The sequence below is a fragment of the Ammodytes marinus genome (assembly GCF_949987685.1).
Source record: "Ammodytes marinus genome assembly, chromosome: 21".
Classification (NCBI taxonomy): Eukaryota; Metazoa; Chordata; class Actinopteri; order Uranoscopiformes; family Ammodytidae; genus Ammodytes; species Ammodytes marinus.
This window is the reverse complement of record NC_137225.1, coordinates 19,211,818-19,232,808: the sequence shown is the minus strand read 5'-3', so window position 1 is coordinate 19,232,808 and position 20,991 is coordinate 19,211,818. Positions and strand designations below refer to the sequence as shown.

The 20,991-nt window shown below is 40.2% G+C and overlaps 1 protein-coding gene across 2 annotated transcripts in view; it reads left to right on the top strand.

Moving 5' to 3' along the window:
- Window positions 1-20,991, top strand: part of dnajc13 (DnaJ heat shock protein family (Hsp40) member C13) — a 30,410-nt gene that overhangs the window by 527 nt on the left and 8,892 nt on the right. Inside the window, exons 2-32 of one of the 2 annotated variants that reach the window (XM_080049882.1) lie at window positions 3,067-3,147; window positions 8,054-8,129; window positions 8,799-8,948; window positions 9,434-9,475; window positions 9,574-9,774; window positions 10,186-10,392; window positions 10,859-10,954; window positions 11,214-11,305; window positions 11,658-11,824; window positions 12,537-12,616; window positions 12,734-12,903; window positions 13,330-13,362; window positions 14,154-14,253; window positions 14,412-14,519; window positions 14,651-14,806; window positions 14,919-14,975; window positions 15,091-15,212; window positions 15,378-15,453; window positions 15,853-15,948; window positions 16,052-16,192; window positions 17,104-17,121; window positions 18,018-18,100; window positions 18,183-18,336; window positions 18,650-18,753; window positions 18,849-19,008; window positions 19,114-19,176; window positions 19,491-19,592; window positions 19,775-19,879; window positions 20,167-20,369; window positions 20,516-20,600; window positions 20,754-20,908. In XM_080049882.1, coding sequence (XP_079906008.1) covers window positions 3,080-3,147; window positions 8,054-8,129; window positions 8,799-8,948; window positions 9,434-9,475; window positions 9,574-9,774; window positions 10,186-10,392; window positions 10,859-10,954; window positions 11,214-11,305; window positions 11,658-11,824; window positions 12,537-12,616; window positions 12,734-12,903; window positions 13,330-13,362; window positions 14,154-14,253; window positions 14,412-14,519; window positions 14,651-14,806; window positions 14,919-14,975; window positions 15,091-15,212; window positions 15,378-15,453; window positions 15,853-15,948; window positions 16,052-16,192; window positions 17,104-17,121; window positions 18,018-18,100; window positions 18,183-18,336; window positions 18,650-18,753; window positions 18,849-19,008; window positions 19,114-19,176; window positions 19,491-19,592; window positions 19,775-19,879; window positions 20,167-20,369; window positions 20,516-20,600; window positions 20,754-20,908 — 3,470 coding nt within the window. In that variant the 5' untranslated portion in view covers window positions 3,067-3,079. The remainder of the gene's footprint in view (window positions 1-3,066; window positions 3,148-8,053; window positions 8,130-8,798; window positions 8,949-9,433; window positions 9,476-9,573; window positions 9,775-10,185; window positions 10,393-10,858; window positions 10,955-11,213; window positions 11,306-11,657; window positions 11,825-12,536; window positions 12,617-12,733; window positions 12,904-13,329; window positions 13,363-14,153; window positions 14,254-14,411; window positions 14,520-14,650; window positions 14,807-14,918; window positions 14,976-15,090; window positions 15,213-15,377; window positions 15,454-15,852; window positions 15,949-16,051; window positions 16,193-17,103; window positions 17,122-18,017; window positions 18,101-18,182; window positions 18,337-18,649; window positions 18,754-18,848; window positions 19,009-19,113; window positions 19,177-19,490; window positions 19,593-19,774; window positions 19,880-20,166; window positions 20,370-20,515; window positions 20,601-20,753; window positions 20,909-20,991) is intronic. The other variant, XM_080049883.1, reaches the window with a different exon arrangement.

Sequence of the window (20,991 nt, the reverse complement as noted above, 5' to 3'; positions counted from 1 at the left end):
AGATCGAAAACCAGCGAACATTCTCAACAACGGATTATTTTAAAAGGCTTTCTTCTTGCAACTTCTAGGCTATATGTTTGTATGTCAAGGCACGTGCAGAAACAATATGATGTTTAGCAAGAGATTGGTTCATGAACTCCTTGCAGAAACCACATAAGGTGAAGTGTAGTAAGTTCCTGACTTTAAAGTTCCCCCCTCTTGGTTGAGCGATTGCTTAAATAAAAAGAGATGACATTGCAACATATGTCTTTATGTGCAGAAAACGCTTTCAAGAGGAAAACCACACTACAAACCAGCATTCTTCTGGCCTCTGTTAAGCCTATATGAAGTATTTTGTCAAACTACTTGTGATATCTGAATGTACAGATGTCAAGTTACTTTATATTCTCTGGTAGACCTCACTTTACTTTTATTGACTTGTCAGTTCAGGTATGGTAAGCTTTATATTCAACATAATTTTAACTGGAGGTTGGTTAGGGGCCATATAATGGTGTAATAATGGCACATGACAGTTTGACCCTTGCACCTTCAATGATGCTGAAGTAGTAATTCCTATTCTTTATCATTCTCAAAAGGAGAACAGGTGATCTAGCTTTTTTACCAACAGCTGTGTGGGAAACAGACAGACTTAAGCCAAACAGATGTGCCTGGCAAAAAGAGCTGTTTGCACAGTTTGAAGAAGTGTCCAGTAAACTTGCCTATGGATCTAGTCGGTATAGCTCCTTTGCGGTCTGTTTTTCAGATAGGTCCCATTTAGAGGTCTGATAAAATCCTATTAGCAGTTCTACTTGCTTGAAGAAGGCACTGGTGTACAATATGGGATTGTACTGACTGTCACAGTTGTCCGCATAATGGCATCAGCTACGTTAGCAGCGATCAAAAGCTGTTTGTCAAAATCTTTCCTAAAAGTTGATGGACGCGTTTGAAACAAGTTTTCATGTAAATGTTGTGTGCTTTGGGCTTGGTACCATCTAAATAGACTTCACTGTCATCCTGTTTACTTTTTATCTTCCTTTTTTTTTGGATATCCATCCAGTGAATAATTTGCCATTGATCTGCATAAAGGCAGGAAGAGCTCGGAGGGGCAATCACATGACCCAAATCCTGGAATCTGTCAAGGCCTTTTTTTCTTTTTTGTACAATCATGACAGTCACATAATGGGCAAAACACTCCACTGCCCCCTGCAGAAGCAACAACCACACTGTGCACTGCTTGCTGCTATCATCTCCTATTGTTCAACCTTTCAGCCCCCCCGCTATGCATACGATTCATTATACAAACAGCACAGTGAATGAATGCATATTTGAAAAACTAAATTGTTGATGCAAAACTTTGGACTGTTCCTTGTGCCTTTTTTGTTCATCAAGTACAGGCATCCATTATGGAGATTTCAAGAACTGGCTATTTTTCTTCATGTCTTTGCCTAGTGTTGTGGAACTTGAACGTAGCTGCTTGTATATTTTGCATCGTGCCCTCTTTGAACACCAGACGGTTGTCCCCTTTGTGAACGGTGTATTCCATCATTTTGGGGCCATAACGCTGCCACCAGCAGAGGAAGGAAAACTGGAGTCAGATATTTCCAGGATCCTGGCAGAGTGCTGACACAGGTTCCCCTTGTCACAGTGCAGCTGCCAGCAAACTACTGCACTGCAAGGATAGAAGACGGCAGTTATTCTCTCTATTTGCTCTAGTCCGCTCTGTGGACTGGTTTGTCTTTGATGCATTCAAATTCAATCTTCTTGAAACAATCTCTCACAAGGTATCCCTATTATTTAACCCAGCAATGCTTTGTGTTTGGTCCCGGTTGGATGAAAAAGAATCTCTTTGGATTTCAGTGTCATCAACATGGATCCTCCTAGTTTTTCTTTGTTGGCATTTTTATGCTTTATTTATAGTGTAGAGACAGAGTTGAAATGGGGCAGAGAGGGGAGTGACGTGCAGAGTACGACCGCGGGCTGGAATCGAACCCGGGTCCGCTGCTGGCCGAGGCCCATGGGGGGGACGCCCTACCAACTGAGCTAAGGGCGCCCCGGATCCTCCTAGTTAATCTATTGTCCAAGTTTGAAAGCGTCCAACTGTCTCAAAGTGAAGTTGCAGTGATTTTTTTTTATTCATACTTGGCCATTTTCCAAAATAGACATATGCCTAACCCATGTTTACAGTATCTAAAGCAATCAATAGCCAGACTGGCTTTTGCACCAGACCTTATTGACACATGCTCAGCTGGTGCACTGTCTTGTTGTTTTTGTGCCTGTTACCGGGTTTTGAATGAGAGGCCTTTACTTTTTTACTCACACTCTGTTTTTGCTGAGTAGGTTGAATCCCAGACAGTGTTTCCTTAAGTATGCATGTGAAATTGCACATGATGGAGGGAGGATATCAAAGAGTGGTATAATAAACTGGAACTCATGTGCTAGCAGCAATATAGATGTTACTGCCTGTGTTGAGGTAATGAGCGTGAAGAATCAAGTCGGTCATGGTCTGAAGCGATGGATGATCACAGTTTACTCTGTATTAGATGTGTGGCCGAGGGAGCCTCTCCCTTAGAGCTGCAAAATGTTGAAAGACTGTGCGAAGTGTGTGTGGCAGTATATTGGAATGTTTGTGTTATATAAGTTCGATGTAGTTTGGACTTATAAAGGTACAGGTTATTTGGTGACTTGCTATAGAGTTTTCATGTAGATAGGGCTGCTTAATTAAGGCAAAAATCATGATTGCAATTATTGTGATTTATATTGAGATCCTGATCATTTAACACAATACTTAATTTGACTTTGGAAACATCATGCATTTAGTCACTTTATTTGAAATAGTTTATAAGTCGATTATCTTATTTTCATGATTTTTGGAAAGTCAAAATTGTAATTGCGATTAAATTTCAATGAATTCCACAGTCCTACAGAGCCATTGTTAAGCATCCTTTTCCTCTGTAATGTAACTAAAAAATCCAACACTTTCCCTCAAGGAATGGTCAAATGAAGATCTCCACCCTTTTATTTTTGTGAACCCTTTTCTCTGTTTACTTTTTGATCCTGCTCATACTAACTTTCCTTCATGTTTTGTAGGTCCTGTAAAAAGATGAATGTCGTCAAGGACAACCAAGACCTGGCCTGTTTCTACACCACCAAGCACTCCTGGAGGGGAAAGTAAGAACACAAACCTGTTTAGTTTTTTAACCTCACCTATTAGATTTCACGGCTGCTGGTTGCATTGTCTAAACTCCTTTGTGCTGACTTACGAAGCAAACTTACTTAACCTTAACTCTTCCCCTCATCGCCTTTTTAAGACACTTTGGTAAAATTCCTGAAATCCTGACTCAGTGCTTCCATTGTGTTGACTTCCTCATCATAGTCAGGGAGAGGAGGCCTGCAGTCCACCGTCAGATGTCTCTGGTCAACACTAGTTACGTGTTTTATAGCCGCACTGCTTTATGAAATATAATCCAGAGAAACAGATACTGAGGGTGAACTGGCTGTTTTAGGCAACATGCCGTCAACAAACTGGTATTCATACATTTCAGTAGGTTTCCAGCAATTTCTTACATGTTAACACATTAAACTGTTTGCTATAAACATGGTATTACATCTGGAGTCTGGCTTACACATAGTCATTATCACAATAGAGCACAGTGCACTGTTTTATTGGTACAGTAGCAAGTTTTCACAAGATATACTCAATTTAAGACGTTCAATAGCATTTCAGATTAGGTAAATGTGACTTCCATGTGTATAATCTTCATTATAAAGATTAAAAATTGGGTATATTTTTGTGAACTCAGTAATGTAGGACAAGTAAGTATTTTTTTTTTCAATTTCTTTTCATTTACCTATATTTTTTCTGGATTTATTTAAACCACAAAGCAAGTTTCTACACACATGTGTACAGTAGCCTATGTGTCATGTGAAATCTTTATAATTTTGTCTTTTTTTTTTAACAAGATTTGAGGTGTTGACCTAAATGTGAATCGGTCTGTTGTCTACAACATCTGATCAAATGTATTATTACCCATTGTGTTCTGTAGGTAACACACTCAAGCCAATATAGATTAGATCAATATAAATTGAACCTGATGAAGATACTTGGTGGTGGCCTTCAGAGCTGGAGGATTTGAGCTTGGAGCCAGTGGGGATCACATTACCAATACCAATACCTGCTTTCTAAGTGTATTTGTCCCATTAAGGCCAGCCAGCCAGCCAGCCATTGACTTGGGTAACTTAAGGAGGGGCTGCGGAGCATTAGCCATCATCGGAGCTTCATCTCACTAATGTTTCCTGAAGGCTCCGTCAAAGACCAGCATTGATGTTTGAGTGGTGCACAGTAACATGTCAGCTGACCTGGCTCCATACATGACCCACCCACGCCTGACCTGGGTCGCATGCAGGCCGGCTTTGGTTGAAATTCATCTCTATCAGCGATTAATAAAAACAAATTATTGATGTTAACATTTGAAGGTCATTAAATTGACTCTTCTAAGATTGAAAGTGTCAGAAAGATGAGAGGACACAGGACAGTATGAGTAAAGTGGGCAGATGAAGAATAAGACTTAAGTTTATTTAGTGTGTGTGTAATGACATTCTCTGGGGTTTTATCAAGCTTAACCACAGTTGCAGACAGTGTTGCCAACCAGTGATACGTTTTTGACAGCGATTCTCATATGAATGTGTCAAATGCAATTCATCTGCTCGTCATGCTGCTTGATAAGGATACAAGCCAAACACAGCTTTAACTGAAAGAGAAAGGGATGGTGTTATAAAGTGTCCTCTTTCACCCTGCTTTATAATAACAGCCCCAGGTACTGTGGGCTACTTTGGTCTTCAATGTGGAGGAAATCATGAAACAAGCGTGTATTTATTTGATCCTTTATCTTAGATCGAGGACCCTGTTTCAGTAGCTGCAGGGTAATTGCAGACTTACTGTAGAGCTATTCAGTGTGAAAGTAAACTTTAAATAGACTCATATGTGATTAGAAGATTATTTTAGCCACTTCTAAAAGGTATCTCTGGCATGTGAATTTGTTTGCCGGTTCTACTTGTATAAGTTGATTTTCTATTAACCGATATCTATTTCTGTCTTTCTTAGTGTGAGTCAATCGGCCAAATCTTTTCAACTCACCGGATGTCTTCCGTGATTCTCCTACTCAATCATTCCCCGGACTATTTTCTGTTAAAATCACAGTAGATCTGAACTATCGCTGGGTTGCTTTGGTGTTATTACTGCATTTTCCCCTCTCTCCGCGCTCATGATCATGTTCAATTCAAGTCTTGTGACTCTGGCCGGTAGAGAATATTAGATTTGTCTCAGTGTGTTCTCCTAATGATGGCATTCCCATGCGTTCAGTGAATGCATTCTCTTTGAGTGTTTTCTCTGACATGATTTAACCTTTTCAAACACATTATTTGTCTTTGTCTTTTTCACTATCTCTTTCACATACCATTACATGTGTTTTTAGGTGTTCCTATCACAGCATGGAGACTGGGTTTCCCCCGCATTCAGCTTTTCGTCCCTGTTTGCGTCAATGGAATCTAGTTTCTAGCGTCTTGTGTAGTGGATTAGGTGGTTGTTGACTTGGCTTTTACTGTATGCTGTCAAACAAATCTTAAAGCTTGGGTTTCTTTGTGAGAAATTCTACTTAAAGAGGAGAGGCGGTGGTTAAAGAGGCTTTAGTCAGATACAGGAAGTTGCCTAATGTGCTAGCGCTACATTATGAAACCTTGGAAGTGGAAGCTCTAATGCTGTACTGTACAACTGAATGGGGAGTCATTACCAGTGCTGTAAAATGTACCTAATACTTGATGGAAGATTTAAAGGACCATCCCACTGTTTTTGATCATGCTCTTTATTTTATGTCACACAGTCAATAAAGGTGGAGTAAGAGATTGTGGAGAATGCTTGCAGTCAAAATCAGTTTTTGTGTAAATCTGTTTATATCTCCTCACCATCAGCTAGCTTTCCGTACTGTGTGTGCGCGCTGAAAAAAAATGATGAGGTTATATTCACTGATTTTGACAAGGGGATTTTTTTGAAAACAAGCCAGCTCCATAATCGCTGACTTGACCTTTAACTATGTGATGGCTTACCTAACACAAGGTAACTTCAGGTCTCTGCTTGCTTAATTTTCATATTTAATCTTTTTTATGAATGGAAATCTGAACCACAGCGTTGTAAAATGGTCAGCAGTCTTGTCAAGTGCACGTGATTTGTTGTAGATAAGCCAAAGCATGCTAAAAAAAAAACCTAGTAATGTGATTTAAATTCCCATCGTCTCTACATATTATAGTGAAGATACACTTATTAACTCTAGCAAACCCACTTTAATCTCAACTCATCCCACCACCACCCTCCTGCATTCAGCCATGAATGTGTTTCATCATGTGACTTTGGCTTTAAACAAAGCTCCAATCTCCTCCTCCGTACCTCTCTCACTGCATCACTTGGTCACAGAGTTGGCTGGAGAGTGACACTTCTATTTACATTGTGATTTAACATGCAACACAAACTGATCACAACTTTGTCCAATTTCTACAAAATCGTATTGTGACTTTTAAAAACACACTAGCAGGAGAGGGTTGGATATTGACTATATGTAAAAAGTCAGCCCATATAGAATGAATAATTAACTAGGTTTGTGCAGACACCCATCGAAGCCAGCCTCTTAGCACCAAGGTTAGTGTGTCCGATTAGTGTGAGGAGACATGGTTTAGAAACAAATTAATACATTTGTACATGGTTTTTATTTTTAATGATGAGGTGCACAAAGAAGACATTTGTATAACTGTGAAAAAGGCATTGGACCGACTATGGTAATGGGCCTGGACTGAATTTAACACTTCAACCTTGCCTCAGGCCGCTGCATGTCCTGTCTGTTTATGTTAGTCATGTACCCCGTCCATACACAAGTACAAATGCATAATGCGGAAGTACCATCTCAATTTGACTTCCTTTTACGCTTCTTGTTTTTGATAGGACTAGCTGGTTACTACACTACACGGCCTGTTAACGTGGCCCAGGCCTTATGAGGATGTGTGAGATAGAAAGGAGCCGAATCAGCATGTTCAGTGTGCAGGCTTATCGTGCACTGGAGGGGCTAAAAGAACATGTTGCACATGGATGAAATGAACATACATGTATAACATATACAGTACCAGAAACATATACCAAAATCTTTAAAAACAATACATGACCAAAACCCTAAAATAAAACCCCACACACACACACACACACACACACACACACACACACACACACACACACACACACACACACACACACACACACACACACACACACACAGAATGACAAAATAGAATTTCACACTTCCTTCCTACTATGTGAGAAAGACCCACAACTGCAACAGTTCTGATGAATTAGCGTGAGTTGTTTCAGTGTCAAAAGAGTGACTCATTAAAGAACTGCTAGAACTAACACATAATAAGTAACATAGTAAAATGACTGAGAACTGACCTAAACTAAAGGGAACTATTGTGGTAAATATATGGAAAATATAGTTAATTCCTTTAGTATTAATGTCAGTGTGTATAAATAAATCACAGCTGCATTAATTTGCCTCAGTTTGGTATTCCATATCTATATATTAAATGGAGATGCTGATAATGAATGAATCCTACATGTTAATCACTTCAAGTCCAGCTCACTGTCTGGCAGTTGCAGCTTTGAAAGTGGCATTTAGTAATCTTTTCCCATCATCTTTTCACCCTGTTTTGCCTATTGTTTTTTAAGCTCTTGCCTGATAAAAAATGTCTGGTGGCCTATCTTTTCTGTCCTCCATAATATATGTTATTGCTTTATTTATATGATGAGATATATTTGAAATATTGAGATCACAAGTTATTAATATCAGAGCTATCGGGGCTGACAGGATCTGTTAGTTTGGCCTTCAGCTAACCCTCCACCCACATGTTTGAAAGACAACCACCACATTCAGCCTTTTGCCCACATTTCACTGCTAATGTTTTGTGACTTTCCGTGCTGTTGGCGGTGTCTGTGATAGGGTAGGCTGTGTTTCTCTGACTCATCCCATCTCTTTTGTTCCAGGTACAAGCGAGTCTTCTCAGTGGGCACGCATGGCATTACCACTTACAACCCTGCCACGCTAGAAGTAACAAATCAGGTCAGTAGTAGTATTATGTATGCAGCGTGCATAGAGGAACTCCTGGGAAATTCTTTGCCACAGCTATCAGCCCCTCACATGTGCTTGTGGAACATGCTGTTCTCCATGGGACTATTGAAAACCCATTAGAGGCGCATTGCTCTTTTGGTAAAGGCTGAAGCGTAGTGTTTATTACCTTCCTGTGCACAGCTTTTTGAATATGCTAAACTAACAGTTCTGCAGGGAACATGTCATAATCAATACACATTAAACATGGAACACTCAGTCAAGAAAATGACTGAACAGAAAATAGAGTCATGGCTGTTTTACAGGAATAACTTAAGGGTGGCTGTAAAAATTGCTGTATAAATGTATTTTTGATTCTGTATAATTTTATGAAGACATATTCAATAATATTACAACTGTGTGTTATTTTACTCTCAATCATTATTGGTTGACCAAACAGGCAAGGTGCACACAGGAGGATCTACAGTTGTTAGCAATTACATTCATAAACACTTAAATATGCTTACAGCACAACTACATTAAATGTTCAGATAATCCTCATAAAAGGTAAATAGGAGAGCTTAACGTAAAGTTTTACCATAGCATCTTTGCTCATGTTTGAACTGTTTGTGTGTGAATACAGACATGTCTTAATCAATGTGCTGTCCCTGTCTGTGTTGCCAGTGGCCTTATGGAGACATCTGTGGCATCGGTCCGGTAGGGAAGGGTCAGGGAACAGAGTTCACCCTCACATTCCGCAAAGGCAGCGGCAAGAAGTCTGAAACGCTCAAGTTCTCCACAGAGCACCGGACTGAGCTGCTCACAGAAGCACTGGTGAGGACAAAATACACATGTTTAAAAGTGGGCTCAGGGACTACAGGTGGAAAATAGCAATTTGCTAAAAACCTGGCACACTACATCTCTCCTTGCTCTAAACAAGGTTGATGTTTCTTTTGTACATTGTCCCTGTTCAAATGAAGTTACTTTACACAAAGTGGCGTTAGAGGTCATAGCTGCGCAGTGTGTTGTTTGAAAAAAAAAAAAAAACTGCAGCAGTGTTTGATGGTGTAATTAGGCTCTTTGACTCACTGTTGGTATGTATCACAAATGTATTCGGCAGTTGTTGTTGTGAATAAATAAACTAATTATCATACTTTTGGGTTTGGTATTTCCCCATAGAGCTAATTAAATGTATTTGTAATTTTGCCATGAAGACAAAACTCCATAAGTGCTTGAAGGGGATGATGAAGCAGCTAGTTGTGTGTAAGTGGTCGCTAAAATGTAATAACTTTTTGTGTCTTCATTTATCTTGTCCACAGAGATTCCGAACAGAGTTTTCAGAGGGAAAGATAACTGGCAGGGTAAGTACGGAGATCTATAAAGAAAAGTGATCCATTGGGTTTTGTTTGCCTCTGTAGTTACAGCTAATTTAATGTCTTACAACCCATGTGCTAAACAGCGTTTCAACTGCTACAAGCACCACTGGAGCGACACGCGGAAGGCTGTGAGTCTAGAGGTGACGCCTGGGGGCATAGACCAGATCGACCCTCAAACCAACCGGGTGGTGTGCTCCTACGACTATCGTAATGTAGAGGGCTTTGTCGAGGTCAATGACTACCAGGGAGGATTCTGCATCCTCTATGGGGGCTTCAGCAGGCTGGTAGGAATACACACTTTGTTTGTTTGTCTATGTTATGTGTTTTCTTCACAAACTTTAAAAGGAATACTTCACCCATAGGGAACCGGCGTTCTATCATTACAAAATCACTATTATTATATAATGAATGAGGTTTTTCTCCCCTCAGTCTTCCCTCAGTCTTCCCTTGACCCAGCTGTCCTGTTAATCCTAACCCTACATTTTCCCATGCGTGATGTCACTCATGGGAAAATGTAGGGTGAGACAGTGAGACCATAAAACACTCTTTCTGCCTTTTCTCAGGCTAGGATGAACCGATTTCAAAAAAAATGTGTTGCACATTTATACTACAGTACATAGGATCTCAGAGTTCAATACACCTTCATATTCCCACCGGTGAAATAGGTCTTTAAGATTTGCGTTCTGTTTTCGCAGCATCTGTTTGCCTCGGAGAACCGGGATGAGATCATCCGCAGCGCCATAGAGCATGCTGGGAACTATATCGGTATCATGCTGCGACTGAGGAAGGAGGCGCTGACCTACGAGGACTTCCAGACGGACCGGTTGGGGAAGTACAGCTCAGACGAGAGCATCACTTCGCTGGCCGAGTTCGTGGTGCAGAAGATCACCCGGCGACACGCGGTGAGAAAACTCTGCTTCTCCTTCCACCAGGACTCGCAGATTTGCAGAAGTTATATTTTAATTTATTTAATATGACACCTTGTTTTTAACACTAAGACGGAAGAGAATTTTTTAATGCAATGATTCTACGTCGATGCCGTACTTCCAATAAAAGGGACAGTGCAGCAGAGTGAAATGTATAACAAAATGAGTAAACATGCCATGTATAGTAAAATAGTAACAGACAGAAACAGCTTTACAAAAGGAAGTGAACCAACGAACAAAACAGCCTGATATAAGAAATAAGTAGAAAAATGGAAGAACAAAAAACTGTGGTATTGCACTAGGTGAACATTGAATTGTGATATTGCACGTGAAGCTTAACACTAGTGATATTGCATATGTTGAACAGTAAGTATACTGTATATATACTATATAATCAGTTGTGTTAGTGTTGTGACCTATCTCTGGTTGTTTTTTTCCTCAGGAGCCTGTAAAGCGTATACTGTGTCTGACAGAGACGTGTCTAGTGGAGAGGGATCCAGCTTCATACAACATAGTAACCATCAAACCCTTCGGAGAGGTGAGCGCTCAGAATATACAGTGACACGAAGCCATAAAAGCTTCAGACTGAAATGTTCACACTAAAAACCATTTTGTTTCGTGTAGGTTTACTGCTGTGAAGATAAATGTTGATTGAGCTGCTTGTCTTTGATTCATTATGTATGAACCGCATCGGTGCAAGTTTAACAGCTCTGATGAAAGGCCCAGAGAGTCTGTGGGAAACGAGTAAACCTTTCCCCTCCCTCTACTCTCTTTTCCTCCGTTTCATCTCCCTAAAGGTATTTGCTCTCATCTGTGATGTAGACAACCCTCAGGTGTTTACAGTCGAATTCATCCGAGGACAGATCAGGAAGTATTCCTCCACAGAAAGGTACACAGACATAACATATACACCCTTTACAAGTCCTTTGTGTTAAATAATTAAGCATAGTTTTGGCTCTTTTTTATAGGCAATTTTAATTATGTATAATAGTAATAATCTATCTATCTATCTATCTATCTATCTATCTATCTATCTATCTATCTATCTATCTATCTATCTATCTATCTATCTAATTGGACTTTTACTGTACTGTTTACCTTATTTAAAACATGAGTAATGTGTCTGCAGCATGGCCTCAACTATTTCCTGTTATTGTGTGTGTGCTCACTGTTCATTGTCAACAACACAGATCGTTTGTAATGTGCTTAGCCTGAGTCTTTCTTTCTACGTGTGTCCGCAGGGACTCCCTGTTGGCCAGTCTACTGGACGGCGTGCGTGCGTCAGGCAACAGGGACGTGTGTGTCAAGATGGCGCCCACGCAGCGAGGCCAAAGATGGGGCCTGCTGAGCATGCCCGTGGACGAGGAGGTGGAGAGTTTGCATCTCAAATTCCTGGCTGCCCCTCCCAGTGAGTCCAAGCTTTTCGTTTCATGAGATCAATGAACTTGAAATTCATTTTCTTTTATAATTTAAGGTTGTTGTTTTTTTGTTTTAATTTTGATGGTTTTGCCAGTAGTCTCCAATTTAGCTGGGGTTTTTATTTTATTTTCAATTTTTACTCATAATCTCAATTTATCCAATACTTCAGTTTTTTACTAGATACCACTGACATTAAACTAAACATAATGCCTGCATCAGCACATTAAAATGGTTATTGTGAGAATGTCAACATGCTAACATTAACATTTACGTCAAGACACTGTTTGTGCCCCTCATGTGCTCCGACCATTACACACAGACCATCCTTTTTTATAAAATTAATACCTTTTGAAAAGCCCAGGAGCTTTTCTTACTATGCAAACTGCTGTTCTTAAGGTTTCCCTTAGTCCTCAAAGACTCCTCTTTAAGTTCTATATAAATATCGTTTTTTAATCCAAGTAGAGGCCTTTAACAGAATTAACTTTTTTTTTTATTCCTATGGTTAGAGGAGAATAAGTTATATGGCTCTGTTTGCTTTTCCTTTTATTACATTGGGTGCTTCACTCTGTGTCTCGAATAAATAGTTATACGTGATTTACAAACTCAGGCTACATTGTGCCTTAGTACAGTGTCGCAGTGCTCTCTTTGAGGTGACATATTGTTTTATTCAATTGTTTCCCTCCCTCCTTCCTTTTTGTTAGATGGAAACTTTGCAGATGCAGTGTTCAGATTCAACGCCAACATATCCTACAGTGGAGTGCTGCATGCAGTGACCCAAGATGTGAGTGTTTTAATGCCCGTGTGATTTATGTCAATCCATAGGCCTAAGCAGGATTTACACTTATTTCCCCCCGTCTTCACCTCTCTGTTTCTCTCTCTCTCTCTCTTTTCCCTTCAGGGTCTTTTCTCTGAGAACAAAGAGAAGCTCATAAACAACGCCATCCTGGCTCTTTTATCCCAGGAGGCCGAGCTGCCGGCTCTCAACACCGAGCTGGAGAGCCATTTCCAGGCCATCCGACGCTTGGTGGCCTCCAAGGCTGGCTTCCAGGCCTTCACTCAGCTGCCTAAGTAAGAACGCAGACGTTATCACACTTAAGGGTGGAGTAAGCGATTCTTGAGAATGCTTGTTGTCTAAATCACTTTTTGTCAATATTCTGGACGTATGGTGTGTGCACTGAAAAAAAAAAATCCAGTGTTCATACACATCTAAGGCTCTGGAAACAGGCACATTTCCAGCCATGATGGGCCCACTATGTTTACATTCCCTTTGCTTACGTACCAGTTTACAGAGCATAGTCTGTGTATTAACACCAGATTTATTTTCAGTGCACACACAGTACGGACAGGAGATATTCATTGATTTTTGACAAAAAGTGACAACAAGCATTCTCCAGAATCGCCTACTCCACCTTTAACCTACGTACTTTTGTTTCTTTAAAGAGTGCTTTTTTATTTGTCGAGCTGCTGGTAACAGGCATGCTCTGTCATTCCAAGGTCTGGTCAAGGGTCTGGAGTCACAGATGCAACGTAAATATGAATCCATACATCTCAGTCTGCCCTTCTTTTTCTTGCCCGTGTCTGTCTTCTAATCCTTCTCGTTTTTTTTTCTCCCAAAATGTTCCTCGGCTGTTCCATCGATCAGCCTTCTCCTCTTTTGCTTTCATCTCAAGCTTTTAGGCAATAGACAGGCACTTCAGAGCGGAGGTTATGTCACTCAGTCGAGCTGTCGGCTTCGATTTATTTGTCTTGACCTTCCTCTCTTGCCGTCTCATAGTCTTTTATTTGTGTTCCTCCATCTCTCTCCCATTATCCACTCTGTCCGTATATCCTCTTTATTTTTTTACAGCACAATATATATAAGGAAACCCTGTAGTATTTCTGGGTCACTGAGATGTATGAGAGGAACTGTATTTACTCTTTATTATTTCGTTCCTGTCACGCAAACAAGCCATAATTGGTTTTTCCTGAAAAATTCATTGCTAGAGTAGTTTGTTGGTGTTTCCCCTCACACACCACCACTGATGCAATACACAGATGACTTTAAACACATGAATTATTTATTATTGCTTTAAGGAAAGCCTCTTTTATATCGTTACATCCACTCTACTAGTTGAGCGTTAGATGTGAAACAACAAGCCACTTCTGAAGCAATGAATTCTTTGTGTATCCAACCCCAGACCTCCTGTTTCAATAATACAGTATGTGTTTGGTTTGTATTCTGTCATGTTTTTCTTTAATGTGTTCCTTAACCTTTTCCAAGGCATTTGTCGTTTTAGTTGTGTTGGTACATTTGGTGAACGTATGTTTCTGTGTTCCAGGTTCAGGGAAAAGTTGGGGGTAAAGACGGTCAAAGCTTTAAAACGAAACAACAACAGTGTGACACATGCTGCCGTAGACATGCTCTGTGCCCTTATGTGTGTAAGTATCCTCTAAATATATAGATATTAATTCACCAAATACATACAAAAATATGAACCATTTCAAATATCTCAAGTTTGGATTTTTTGGACTTAAAACGCTTAACTAGATTGACTGGTATTTTAATTTGCTGTCCGCCTGTCATGCTTTCCTTGCAGCCGATGCACGACGACTATGACCTGAGGCAGGAGCAGCTGAACAAGGCTTCCCTGCTGTCCTCCAAGAAGTTCCTCGAAAACCTCCTTGAAAAATTCATCACGAATGTGGTACGTTTTCTGTTTATTGTCAGAAATAGGAATTAGAAAGTCTTCTTGTCCCTTTTTCATGTTTTGAGATTTTTCTTGAATCCAAAACCATAGCTCTTATACCACTTTTTTTCCTTTATATGTTTCTCTAGGACCATGGGTCAGGAGCTTTGGTCATCAGCGCCTTACTGGACTTCTTAACCTTCGCCCTGTGCGCCCCTTACAGTGAAACCACAGAGAGCCAGCAGTTTGACATGCTGCTGGAGATGGTTGCCTCCGATGGACGCACTCTGTTCAAACTCTTCCAGGTGGCTGACCTGTGTGAACATACTGTCAATTGTAACCTTTTTTCTCTAATAATAATGATGATATAGATGTAGAAAATGCATGAGTTTTAAATAACTTTGTCCTTATCTCTAGCACCCTTCTATGGCGATAGTGAAGGGAGCAGGCCTAGTGATGAAGGCCATTATCGAGGTATGTCTTTCTGTGTGTCAGGTGGTGTTACAGTGTGAATACTCTTGTTTTGACTGGATTTTCTGCAGTGGTAATGCTTTATGATGATAACCAACCTGTGTGTATTTGAATACAGGAGGGAGACAAGGAGATAGCCACTAAGATGCAGGAGCTGGCCTTGAGTGAAGGGGCTCTCCCAAGGCACCTGCACACTTCTTTGTTCACCATCAGCGCCGACCAGCGGATGCTCACCAACAGGTCTAACCTCAACACATCCACACACTCACGCACACTATTTAAGTCATTTGGATGAGTTGGTTTGGGCTGCTAGTGAATTCTCTTTATGTACAGTTTCCATAAACACCCATTGCATGTAACAGTAGAAAAAGCTCAGCTGCTCATGTCCGATTGTTTCCTCATCAGGCAGCTGAGTCGTCACCTGGTGGGCCTGTGGACGGCAGAAAACCCCATAGCCATGAACCTCCTGAAGAGGATACTGGTAAGGCTAAGAATATGCTCCTTTTAAACGTCAGGCGATAGTTGTAAGACGCTGCTCATGACTGATTTTTATGCTCTTGATTTGAATTAAATCCACCCTCTATTTATTTTAATTATACCCTCTATTTATTGTATTTTATGCTATTGTTTTAAATTTATTCTGCCCTCTTTTTATTTCATTGCATATTAAAGTTATTTCTTATAAACAAGTCTGCACTTGTGTTGCACTCTCGCCTGTATATGCATAAAGGTGATATACAAATGTATTTCCGGTTAGATATGCTTGGCAGAAGCTATTATTTGTATAATAATGATGATACAGGCAAAGTACTCCAGGATGTAAGCCAATGCTTTTCTCTGGCAGCAGAGTCACCCTGTTTTATGTGTTTTGTGCTCTTAGCCAACAGGCCTGCTGGCATACCTGGACAGCCCGGACCCAGTCCCGGAGAAAGATGTGGACAGAATGCACATCCGGGACAACTTGAAAATTGCCTCGGTACCTGGACAAACGCATCACACCTGTACATTTTTGCACAACGAACAAAAAGCTTAATAAGAATGTATTTGATATTTGTAATTTTTTATACATTTTTCTGCAGGACCAGTTGAACCGAAACAAGGTGCCTGATTGGCAGCGGGTGGCAGGCAAAGCAGCCAAAGAGGTGGAGAAGTTTGCCAAGGAGAAGGCAGATATAGTGTTGATGCACTGGAGGGATAAAATGGGAATAGCTCAGAAGGAGGTGAGGATTTCTTTGGGGCTGATTTACATCTTATCTATCAGACAAGCTGCTGCTACTGCTGCTGACTCTGACTTGTTGCCCTTTTTGCTGATGCGAAAGTGAACTGCAGAGGCATAACACACTTGAAGCTACTGCTGTTATTTGGCATGAAGGGTGAAGCCAGCTCTGATGACGCCTGAATTTGAGGATGCAGCACATAGAAATGATTCTGAGCTTTGCATTACTTGCTTTTTCAAATTTCTTGAGCACCTTTTTTATAGCTGATTTACAGATTTTTTTGAATTAGCTATGACAGGGGAATACCATTGCAGGACTTTCTGGGTGTTATTTTTGGAGCCATTGTCATAATTACACATAGTCTATGGATGGTGTTCAGGTTGAATGTGTGTGGGTCCTTCTATTAGAAAGAGTGTGGATGGCTTGAGGGGTTAGTGTTACCATATGAACTCCTTCCTTGCTCTTTCATGTTTCTACTAAAATGAAATCTTTTGAATAAAGCTAAAACCTTGGAAACGTACCTAACCTGAAAGTTGCCGGGATTCCTCTTCCTTTTCTATACTTTCTTTTTGAATGGCTCAAAGTGGCTGGAAATCTGCATACTTTGATTGGCTTGCTTTCACTGAATATTTCCCTTTCACATCCATCATGTAGTTTTTCGCCTCTCTTGCTCTATGCGAAGTTGTTATTAGCAATTCATCAGATAGCCTTGATTAATATATTATTCTATTAGATGGTTGGCTAATAATTCTGAATGATTTAGACATAGTTTTGTGTGTCATTTTCTTAGTATGATTTAATCTAGAGATCTGTAACCCCTGTTTGATCCGAGGAACAATAATCTCTCTGTGTTGTCTCCGCCCCCCCACCCTCCCCCTTGTCTTGTGTGGTTTCTCTGCTGTCAAACAATGCAGCAAGACAGAAATAACCTGGTAAGTAGGACTGACCGATGGGATCCATCTTGTTTTCATTTCATGTTCTTTTCCAAAACCGAAACCATTTCTCCACCCTCATGTGACACATTGAGTGCTTTTTTAATTTGAGCCAGACGATGACCAATTACCAAAAACCAGGGGATTTCCGTGTTTCCTCCAAATGGATGCCAGAATACAAAATAATTCAATTATATATTTTACAGGAGACAGTAAAAGTATAATTTAACCTGTACTGTTTTATTATCAATCAATAGTGTGTAGAGTTAGCGGGAGACAAGAGTATAATTGACATAAACAGAAGGACCTTTGCCAAGCAGCCTGTGGGGCCTTGGAACAGAATTTGACAATGCTACTGCCATTTTTGATTATGCAGTGCAGGACATTTGCAGTATTGTTTTATGGCGCCAAAAGGAAGAAAATGATCTACCTTGCAAGTTATAAGAAATGCACAAATGCAAAGCAGCACAAAATACTTCATATGGTGTATCAAGCACATCTTTAAAGTGTTTATAGTTACCGTCTACAAAGGGCAAAGATCTGTCTCGCCTGGCAAGAATTACAGAATGCATCCAATGTTGGGATCCCATCTTGGTTTTTGTGTCTCATAACCTTTGTATGTATCATGGGGACATTGTTTTGGGGTTCATGTTGTTTGTGCCATTTTTTTTATATATATATCTGGTTTTATCCATTGTTAAAATACATTTCTATATATATATTTTTTTTTTGTTATACACACTGGTGCCATTCATTTAATTTCCTGTTTTCTTGTCTGTTTAAGGGTTTGCTCTTGTTTTTGCTATTTTGACCACACATCTTTATTCATGCCATAAACTGAAACATGACTTTGAAGATGTTCCTCAAAAGTTTCACATCTTTGGCTTTGTTTTCAGAACCCAAACCAAAAGCCCGTCATCCTGAGGAAGAGACGGCAGAGAATAAAGATCGAAGTCAACTGGGAGCTTTTCTACTACAGGTACACACGGCATGGCTTTTCAGGTCCTACAGTATAACCAATGCTGTACACCATCCTTACTTGTTCTATTTGTCTTCTCAAGATTCCAGCACGACCACGCGCGGTCCAACCTCATCTGGAACTTGAAGACGCGGGAGGAGCTGCGTGACGCTCTGGAGGGGGAGATGCGCGCCTTCAGCGTGGACCGAGAGCTCGGCAACGCCACCGTCATCTCCTGGAACCACCAGGAGTTTGAGGTTTGCGCTCAGCTGTATACCACACTCACACACTCACTGCGGTCTGGGTCTCATGGAACCCCTTTACATTAGGTGGAGTCAGAAATTCTGGAGAACCCTTGGCTGTGTATTAACATTGGATTTTTGTCCCAGCGCACATACAGTAGGGACAGGTAGTGGATCTTGAGGAGATAATCACTGAATTTCACAAAAAAATTATTTTGACAACAAGCATTCTCCAGTTATAGGCCAGAACAGAATATACAGGGTTATTTCTAATAGATAATGCAAATGATGTGATTTAAATTTGTCTGTAAATGTTGTTTATATGCAGGTGAAATACGAGTGCCTTTCAGACGAGATCAAGATTGGGGATTATTACCTGCGACTGCTGCTTGAGGAGGACGAAAATGAAGAATCGAATGCCATAAAGAGATCGTAAGACTAAAACAACACAACACAACCAACTGTACTAATATGAGCATTCATCTTCTGATGATTCATGCTTTGCCCTTTCTTGTCTTTGCTCTCAGATACGAGTTCTTCAATGAACTCTACCACCGCTTTCTGCTGACGCCCAAAGTTTCGATGAAGTGCCTGTGCCTGCAGGCGCTCGCTATAGTCTATGGGAAGTGCTTTGAGGAGATCGGCCCATTCACAGACACTAAATACATTGTGGGCATGCTTGACAGAGTGAGTACACGCACACTGTTACTGCAAAAACTAATACAGCAATGGCAATGGAAGTGTTGTAATGTTAATAAATTCTAAAATCTAAAATACTTTTCTCTGGTACAGTGTACAGACAAACTGGAGAGAGACAGACTCATCGTCTTCCTCAACAAACTCATCCTCAACAAGGTAAGATATTTAAATATACAGTCCACATTTCTCTTTCTTCAAACATGTAAAAGAAAGGAAGAAGTATATCATTTAAATTAAGTGCCTTTGTCTTACAAAATACAATGTATAACTCATATGTTCATATTGAATATGTAGTACCATTTCTTACATATTTTTTTTACTTTACTCAAAATAATCAGAATATAAAGTCATTATTGGTGTATTTTAGTTTCAATAATATTTATTAATTTTTTTTAAAGTTAAATTAGAAAGAATAAATAACAAAATTAACCAGTCTTGATTAATGATGAAAAACATTTTCTCTTTTGCAGAAAAATGTGAAGGAGGTGATGGACTCCAATGGAGTGCGTATATTGGTGGATCTGCTCACGTTGGCCCATCTGCATACCAACAGAGCCACTGTGCCCCTACAGGTAAAACATTACACAGTTTCTAGTATATAATATCTTTTTAAAGTAATCCACCACACAGAACACTGGATGTTGTAATTTTCTACCAGCAATGGATGCCATTTTAATTCAACATTGACCCACATGTGTAAAATCTTAATTAACTTGTCTGGAGTTTCAAACGGAGGTGTCCTTAATTTCCACAGAGCAACGTGCTGGAGGCGGCGCCAGACATGAAGAGGGAGAGTGAGAAAGAGTGGTACTTTGGTAACGCAGACAAGGAGAGAAGAGGACCTTTCAGTTTTGAGGAGGTATATCATTTCTTTTTTAAATGTCAAGAACAAATTTTTCCTAATTTCAATTGTAAAAGCCAGTTACAAATAGAGTTAAATGTAATACCTGCATTAAACACAACTTGTGAATTGTACTTCACATGGATGGTATACTTAGAACTGATTTATGTTATTTATCGTGTCTATATTAGATTTAAAGTGGCCTGTTAACTTCATTTGATGTTATGTTAACCTTGCATTCTCCATTATATTTCACCACGACTGTTCTTTTGTGTAATATTTTTTTATGCTTTTCCTCCTCCTAGATGCAAGAGTTTTGGAGCACAGGAGTCCTGACGGCGAAGACGAGGTGCTGGGCTCAGGGCATGGATGGTTGGCGCCCCCTGCAGGCCATCCCACAGCTGAAGTGGTGCCTCCTGGCATCTGGACAGGCCGTGATGAACGAGTCCGACCTGGCTACGCTAATCCTTAACATGCTAATCACCATGTGCTCCTACTACCCCAGCAGGTGGGTATAGAAGAAAATACCCCCCTTATATGGTATTAGCATATAGTTCCCTTAAGTGATGTAGTTTGTGTGCTTTAGGTTGAAACAAACATGCAATCTTTAGGCCATGACTTTTAACATACATATTTATTTACTTTTTTACTCAGGGACCAAGATAATTCCATTATTCGTCCGTTGCCTAAGATCAAAAGGATGATCGGTGACAATGCTTGCCTTCCACACATTGTCCAGGTAATGCAAAATATGAATAAAAATTTTATTTTATTTTTTATTAATCTATTTTTTGGGGGGATACAATGGCGTCATATACACTTTGGTGAGATGTTAAATGATATCAAATGCTATGTTGATGGTTCTCCCATTGTTTGTTTCTGTCCACTCCAGCTGCTGTTGACCTTCGACCCCATCCTGGTGGAAAAGGTGGCTAACATTCTGTACCTGGTGATGCAGGACAACCCCAATCTGCAGCGCCTCTATTTAACTGGAGTCTTCTTCTTCATCATGATGTACACCGGCTCCAACGTGCTTCCTGTTGCAAGGTGAAAACGTGAAACAAAACAACTCATTAAAATGTTGAACCAACATCCAAACTTGCCAGAGTTATCCCCAGAAATGTTTAAAG